Genomic DNA, 8,844 nt, shown 5'->3' with positions numbered 1-8,844 from the left:
ATCAAGGATTTAAGGTCATTTCTCATGCTTGGCATGGTTAAAGGGGATCAGTTTTCTCCTAATAATTGAGACTTTTTTAAAAAACAAAGTTTCAGAACATCATTCATTTGGTTCTTATAACTGGTGATAGTCTTCTGAATTGGAATGAGTTGAATCAAATGGTAAGGACTTCATTTCTGATTTCATTAGTGAGTACCAAGAATTCTGTCTCTGGCAAGTTGTCTAATAGAGCCCAAGTTTGTGGATAAGCCTTGGCTTGGTATTATGGACTGAAAATGCTTGGGAAATTCATCTTAATGTTCCCTAGAATATTCAGCTTGAAGTTGACACTAAATAAATAGATGCGGATAACTGACTGAATCAGTATGGTTTACCCCTATTCTTCCTTTTAAATGTGGCATAACTTGCTTTAGAAGGTCAAGCTGAGTTCATTTAGACCCTTAGGTTTCAGAGGAAATTCTCCATGAAAATGGCAATTTCATATAGTAGAAACAACTCATCCTACAGCTGGGCAGATGAAGAACAAGCAAAGCTGGATTAACTGTTAGTCTTCCAAGGGAAGTGGCGAGCCAAACTGAGAGTTTACTGCCCTAAGTTATAGTCCAGAGTTTTCTCTACCACTTCACTTGTCAGCTAAGTGCTGGAAAGTCTTTGGACTATTACTTCATTTGCTCCTTACAGCATTTTACAGTTGAGGAGCACAGAGAGGTTAAGTAACTTTTCCAAGGCTACTCCACTAGTAAGTGTAGATGCTAGGCAGTAGGGGTGGGGGGAGGGTATAGCTCAGTGGTAGAGTGCATACCTAGTATGCAGTAGGTCCTGGACTCAATCCCCAGCTCCTTCATTAAAAATAAATAAATGTCCACCAACAGATGCCTGGATAAAGAAGTTGTGGTGTATGTATACAATGGAATACTACTCATCTATTAAAAAGAATAAAGTAATGCCATTTGCAGCAACATGGATGGACCTGGAGATTGTCATTCTAAGAGAAGTAAACCAGAAAGAGAAAGAAAAATACCACATGGTAGCACTTACATGTGGAATCTAAAAAAAAAAAAAAAAAAGACAAACGAACTTATTTACAAAGCAGAAACAGACTCACAGACATAAAAAATAAATTTATGGTTACCAGTGGGGAAAGGGGGTGGAGAAGACTAAACTGGGAGTTAGGGATTTGCAGACACTAACTACTATACATAAAATATATAAACAAGTTTCTACTGTGTAGCACAGGGAAATATATTCAGTATCTTGTAGTAACCTCTAATGAAAAAGAATATGAAAAGGAATATGTGTATGTATGTGGGTGACTGAAACATTATGCTGTACCCCAGAAATTGACACATTGTGAACTGACTATATTTTAATAATAAATAGATAAATGAAACCTAACCCCCACTCACTGCCAAAAAACAAACAAACAAACAAAGCTAAGCAGTCTGACTCAAGCTCTGATCATGGCTGAATGGGAACCACATTCTTCACAAAATCACTTTCCTGGTATTTTTGTCCACCTCAGCTGCCCAGTGATATTTTATTATAATAATGAGATATCACTATTTAGGATCTGAGAATAGTAGATGAGAAGATGATGATTCCTGGCATTTTCACAACTAAGTTTTAGCTACCCTTTATAGGAAATCTTCTCCAACTCTAAAAGTCAGTTAGATGAGGACCTCAGGTCCTTCAGATCTTAACAGGATGTGTGACTCGAGAAAGTGGGGATGTGTGTGCCATGTCGTGACAGAAGAAGTTTCAGGATTGTCTGGAGGAGAGCTGTCCTCACCAGGACCATGTTCATCTTGTTGCCCAGGTCGGGGAGATCATGGCTTCTGGTGGGAACCAGAGCAGCAGTGTGACAGAGTTCATCCTGGCGGGTTTCCCGAATTTCAATAGCACAAAAGCAGAACTGTTTTCCGTCCTCTTTCTCGTCTATCTGCTGACTCTAACAGGCAATGTGTTGATTGTCGGGGTGGTGGGAGCTGATTCTCGCCTGCAGACTCCCATGTACTTCTTTCTGAGTAACCTGTCCTGCCTGGAGATCCTGCTCACTTCCGTCATCATTCCCAAGATGCTGAGCAATTTCCTCTTGAGGCAACACACTATTTCCTTTGCTGCATGCATCACCCAATTCTATCTCTACTTCTTTCTTGGGGCCTCTGAGTTCCTGCTGTTGGCCGCCATGTCTGTGGATCGCTACCTGGCCATCTGTCACCCTCTGCACTACCCCTTGCTCATGAATGGTGCTGTGTGCTGTCGGGTGGCCTTGGCCTGCTGGATGGGGGGGCTCCTCCCTGTGCTTGGCCCCACAGTGGCTGTGGCCTTGCTTCCTTTTTGTGAACAGGATGCTGTGGTGCAGCATTTCTTCTGCGACAGTGGCCCACTGCTCCGCCTGGCATGTACCAGCACCAAGAAGCTGGAGGAAACTGACTTTGTCCTGGCTTCTCTCGTCATCATATCTTCGCTGACGATTACTGCCGTGTCCTACGGCCACATAGTCCTGGCTGTCCTGCGCATCCCCTCTGCTTCAGGCCGCCAGAAAGCGTTCTCTACTTGTACCTCCCACTCGATGGTGGTGACCCTCTTCTATGGAAGTGCCATTTTTCTCTATGTGCGGCCATCACAGAGCGGCTCTGTGGATACTAACTGGGCAGTGACGGTGGTGACAACATTTGTAACACCACTGCTGAACCCATTCATCTATGCCTTACGCAATGAGCGAGTCAAGGGAGCTTTGAAGGACATGTTTAGGAAGGTGGCAGCAGGCTTTGCGGGGGATTTTTTACTTGCTAAGAGTTTCAGTAAGAAAACAGTGAGATGAAAGTGAAGGGATGTTGTCACTTAAGGGATGTCTTACATTCAAGTCTTCTCCATTGCCATTCTCATTTCTATCATCACCTTGGACATCACTAAATGACTGAATCCTGGAACCACTAGAGAACTCCAAAGTCATCAAGTCTGTCCTTCTCTTCCAGGCAAAATTCCTTGATTCTATCTCAGATATAAATCCATATTATTATTGATATCTCATAATCAATGTTATCATTACATCATAAGACCCTCTGACCTGTGGGATCTTAACCTAAGGGTCCACGGTCACCAGAGAGTCTAAGGATAAGCTTCAGAAAAAGGCCAAGCCTCATTATTATGTAAATGTATGTGTTTGAGCCTATATGTACTTGTCTGGGAAAAGGACATACAGCTTTGATTCAATTCCTGAAGAGATCCATGTGTGATTGTCACCAAAAGTTATAAACTGATTAAAATTCTCATTAGCATCTTCAAATTGTTTATGAAAATCAAAAACTTTAAAAAGAATTCCCTTATAATTATAAAAATAAATTCAAAACAAATAGATTCACTGGATATTTTTGCATACTTCTTTTTAAAATTGCATTTATTGTCAGGTGGAAAAGTGGTAAAGCAAACTTAGTAAGGGATTTATTCAATTCTCTATGGCAATTTCAGGTGCCTTTGGAAAAGCAGATCAAAAATGAATTTCATGAATAATAGCATTTACTGTGGTTTTCTATTTGCACTTTATTACAAAGGTGAATTAAAGACGTCTCTACTCACTTTGTAACTGTACTGTGTTTCTTTCACTTGTCCATCTTTTTTACATTTTTATATCTGTTGTTTTTGGTCATCTTTTGTTTTTAGTAAAATTGGGGTTGGAATAAGGACCTTTAATATCAAAAAAATTTAAATGCCACTATTGTACCTAAGAACCAGACTTCGTGTTACATTTTATCTACCTCATTAGATATTTGAAAGGGAATGGGGATTTCTATCTGTAGTGCCCTTGGAATCTTGGACCAATATTCATTAATTTATTTATTTATTCACTCATTCAACAAAGATCTGTTAAACATCTTTGTTGGAAACTGTATAATAATAAGCTAAGGTGAATAAGAAGTGGATCCTAACCTCAAGTAGCTTTGATTTAAGAGGGAGGACTGAGAGACAAATGATAATGCAAAGGAATGGGGATGATAAGGAGGTTTAAAAAAGCAACGTTGGAGGTCACATGAAAATTGAGGTACTCTTTCCAGTATTTCCTTGTTAGAGAAGTTTACAGAGGCTATCATTTATTAAACAGAAATTAATTCCATCTTGGAAATGTAGAGACAACGTTTAAAAGAAAACAATATCAAAGTATGGACAACATATCAACCTCAAAATAGTGTTGCAAAATTAGGAAACTGAGCATCAGCATGCAAGGAGATGACCATAAGGCTTCAGTGGCCACTGAAAATAGTGATGCTTTTATCTGGTTCTACTAGTAAGACACACACACACTAAATATTTTTATGCTGAAAGATTTCTGAATGAAAACCAAAGGAATGGAAAGAATGATCATTGATCATTTATCAGAGGGGAAAATAATTCTTCTGGAGCGATCTACAAGTGTTATCCAGAGAGCAGATGAAGTATTGACTTTAAAACTACCTAATTTCATGGAGCATAAAAACCTGAGGCCAATTTCTCAGACACTGATCAAAGAGAAGAATTCATATAAGAGTTTATGGAATTTCTGGAAGGAATTCCCTCCAAATTTTGGCAATAAAACATGTTAAACCATCTATTTTAAAAATTATTTTATGTGGGAAATTACTTTGGACTCAATTTAATTGAATAAAACTTTATTGAAAACCACATTTTGGGAACTAACTTAGTATGAAGAGGTATAAATACATGATCCCTGCCATCAAGGAGATCAAATCAAGCCACAGTGAGATAGCACTTCACACCCACCAGGATATAATAATGGAAAAGATAATAACAAATATTGTTGAAGATGTGAAGAAATTAGAACCCTCACACACTGCTGGTGGGAATGGAAAATGGTGCATCTACTTTAGAAAGCAATCTGGCAGTTCCTCAAAAGTTTAAACACAGAGTTACCTATGCCCCATCAATTACACTTGTAGGTATATATCCAAGAGAAATGAAAACTTTTCTGTCCACACAGAAAACATATACCCAATGTTCATGACAGTCTTATAATGCCCCAAAGTGAAAACAATCGAAATGCCCATCAACTGACGAATGGATAAATAAAGTGTAGTATATCCATTCAACAGGATATTATTTGGCGATAAAAAGGAATGAAGTTCTGATATATGCTACAACATGGATGAACCTTAGAGATATAATGCTAAGTGAAGGAAGCCAATCATAAAAGACCATATATTGTATGATTCCATTTATATGAAATATCCAAAATTAGCAAACTGATATAGAGAGAAAGTAGAATAGTGGCTGCCCAGGGCTTTGGAATAGGGTCGGGAAGAAAATAAGGAGTTACTTAATGGGGTACAGGGCTTCTTCTTGGAGTGATAAAAAACATTCAAAAATTGATTGTGATGAAGGTGATACAACTCTGGGACTATACTAAAAAACCATTTAAATGTACACTTTAAGTGGGTGAATTATATCAATAAAGCTGTTATGTTATAAAACACACACACACACACACACACTCACACACACACACACAAGCAATCAGGACTGTAAGAACAAGAGTCAGCAGAGAAACAATAAAAAGCAGACAGACCCTTAAGAATTCCAGATTATAAAATCATTAGATATAGACTGCAAATTGAGACTGTTAAAAATGGCTAAAGAAAATTTTTAAAAGGACAAATAGCATGATAAAATAAAATACTAAAATAAAAGTAAATAAGCAGTTTTCAAAAAAAAAGGAAAACCTAGAATGATGAAAAATATTACAATTGAACTTAAAGACTGAATATATTATACAGAAGATTAGAGAGGCAAGAGGTATCTAGTAAACTACAGAAAAAGACATGGGAAACATTAAAAAAAAAATTTCTAATATGAGTTTCCTAAGGAGAGGTCAGTAAGGAGAATGGATTGTGTCCACTCTGTACTGTGCCGGTTTATGGAACTACATTGTCTAGATTTTTTTTTTTTCTATGTGGATCTATATTTTATACAGGGATGTGGTGAAAGGTGTAGTGAGATTTATTTTTTAATTTGCAAAAGTTTCTCTTTTCTCTCAGTGGAGGTACTAGGAATTGAACCCAGGACCTCGTGCATGCTAAGCACGCGCTCTACCACTGAGCTACACCCCCACTGCTTCCATTGTGAGATTTAGAAGGTAAAATTGTCACACAAAGCAGCCAGTGGGTTCTGAAAACTGGTGCAGGATGCCAGGCTCTGTTGTAGCTTGCACTTATTGATGCTGGTCTGCTTGCTCACTTGTTGGCATGGGGGCTTCAGCTGGACCCACAACTCCTCTGGCAAGAATGGATCTCATCTTTCAGGTCCTCCAACTCCTGGGCCAAGTGCACAGGTAGTTCCATGATGAAGGGAGCCAGCTCCTCCTGCAGGTCTCCCACATCAACGAAGTTGAAGAGATGTGTAGATTCCAGTTCGTCCTTTTATTTCAGTTTGTCTCTATGGATTTCATGGTGTCAGTTTGCACTTGTTCCCCTCATTTCAAGTCCAGCTCTCATTCTCAACTGCTCACCCTGCTGAGCTACAGAGATTCAGGACCAACGCTAGTCATAGAGGCAAGAGCCTTACATAGACATCCTCATCAATTTCTACAATTATGTCAGGGATAATTCCTATAATAAATCTCTTATTTTTCATCACTTATAGTGACTCTACTTTGATTGAATCCTAAATGATATGCTTTCTCTTGCAATAATAAGCTGCAGCATTTCCCCTGTTTCCCCCCATTATTTTGCAAACCCCTTGAAGACAGAGACTGGGTCACCCCTGAGTTTGTTTCCATGCCACCCAGAAGAGTACCTGGTAATTTGGAACACAGCAAAGTCTCATAACTTTGTTCCTTTTTTGAAGGGATTGATGTCACAAGGGATGAAAAAGTGTCAAATAGTCATGCTCACTAGTGATTCGCTGGGGACATTTTTGTATAATTCATGTTGATAATAGTGTAGGGAACTAAAAGCCCACACTGGCGTAGAACTACCGTAGTTATTGCTCTGGAGGTGAGGAAGAGCAGTCCAACAGTTCTAGCTGAGATTGCCCAGGCCCTGACTCTATTACCTGAGTTTTTGAGTGGGCCTTGGAGCAGGTAAGTTCTGTAGTTATACACAGTCAAGTCCCTCCTTAAAGATCCTCATTCCAGGAAAACCATGATGGTGTGAAACTTTGCATATGGATATCTCCCTTGGAACCCCCCTCTCTTTTTAAAAAATGCATTGCATATATCTGAAACATTCCAAGATCTGACAATACAGAAAGGATTTGGCAGGTTTTCCAGGACCCAGACCGTCTCCGTGACCTCTGACATTCCACAGACAATGAGGATGAGCTGGTGGTTCTCAACCCCAACAATCCACAAAATGACTTGTCGGAAGTCAGCAGGAAAGCAAACTCTAAACTCAGACTCATGACTGTAGAAGCTGGGGCTGCTCATCTGAAGTGGAGCCCGGAAGATCAAGTCCCAGCTTCCGCCACTGGAGCAGCAGTGCCTGCTGAATCTTCAACCAGGTGCAGCTTTCTTGTTCCCAATGGATATTATTTTCTCCAAGGTCAAAAGAACTTATTTGAGATAAGAAACCTCCACATCTCTGCCACACAAGATCATTTGAAACTGATTTCTGCTTTATAGATCTAGTTTTTCTTCTTTCACTTCCCACCTCAAGCCTCAAGCTATCCTTTAATTTGCCCTTCTGTGCCTTTTCTCAAGTGCTGCAGAGTTCCCTCTGTCTTGATAGTAGAGCCTAGCCAGTAATTCTGTCTCTTAGCATGGTGACAGAAGGAGTAATACTGCCAATTTCATCTGTGTTGTTGATAAAAGCCCTTAAGAGTCAGAACATACCTAGGCATTCTTGGCAACCCAACACAGCTTTGCCCAGATTTCAGGGTAGGGAAAGAAAGGACCCATTAAGTAATTGTGGAGCACCCTAAGACATCCAAAGCAAATGAGTGAACTGTCCAGGTCCTCCCCTTCACAGTCAAGATCCTAAAAAGAATGATTTCCCTATGTGTCCTCATGCTTCAGCCCATCCCCTAAACTTTTTGCTTGAAATGCTGGTAAACATTGTCAACAGCCTCTGAGTAACCAAATTAGCCATCAGAGCAAGTGACTGCCGTGAGGCTTCCTTCTCCAGTTCCTTCACTCATTGGTATTCTGGTTTCAGATTTTTAAACGCTGGTGATCACCAGGGCCTGTCCTTAAATTCTTCCTCTCTCTATGAACGCCCTTCTCTGTGGGTTCTTACCCAAACCAGTGTTAACCATGTGGTTTTTATTCCTGAGATCCCTTTCTTTAGTTTGGATCTTTCCTATAAATCTCAGGATTTTATATCCAGCTTCTTACTGTGCATCTCCACCAGTAGTCATTCAGCAAACACATCAAAGTTCAGGCTAGATGTGAAGCCCAGTAGTTTCTATATCCACCTCATTAGCCATATGATAGAATTCACCAAAGTTCTATACCACTGCACTGTGTTATCTTGAGCAAACTGTGTTGCCACTCTGAAAAAAAAAAAAAAAAAAGCTCAGGGCATCCTGGCAGATTCTACTGTCTCTTCACTCCCTCTAATCACCAGTCACAAAACTCTTTATTCTTACCTGGCCACGTAACTTTTCCAAGAGAGAAACCTTGCAAAGGACAAATGTGATCAGGTCAGAAGGAAATTCTGACAAAAATTCCCCTTGTGACAAGCAGTTTAGAAAGGTAAGCAAGTTTGAAGGTCTATCGTCCCAGCTGTTCGTAATAAGCTTGGGCAACTTCTACAAACCGGAATCAATCTTACAGGTAGACACTCCTGGTTTTCCAGGTGACCAATCAAAGAGCACTCACTAAAGAGACTAGTGGATTCTTGCCAGAAATGGCAA

At 39.8% G+C, this 8,844-nt stretch overlaps 1 protein-coding gene across 1 annotated transcript; it reads left to right on the top strand.

Moving 5' to 3' along the window:
* The first annotated feature begins 1,828 nt into the window (after nt 1-1,828).
* LOC105097639 (olfactory receptor 6S1) lies at nt 1,829-2,824 on the top strand. Its single transcript, XM_010990217.3, has one exon. The coding sequence runs from the start codon at nt 1,829-1,831 to the stop codon at nt 2,822-2,824; it is 996 nt and encodes a 331-aa protein (XP_010988519.2).
* The last annotated feature ends 6,020 nt before the right edge of the window (nt 2,825-8,844 follow it).

This window comes from Camelus dromedarius, chromosome 5 (genome assembly GCF_036321535.1).
Source record: "Camelus dromedarius isolate mCamDro1 chromosome 5, mCamDro1.pat, whole genome shotgun sequence".
NCBI lineage: Eukaryota > Metazoa > Chordata > Mammalia > Artiodactyla > Camelidae > Camelus > Camelus dromedarius.
This window is presented reverse-complemented; position numbering and strand designations above follow the sequence as displayed.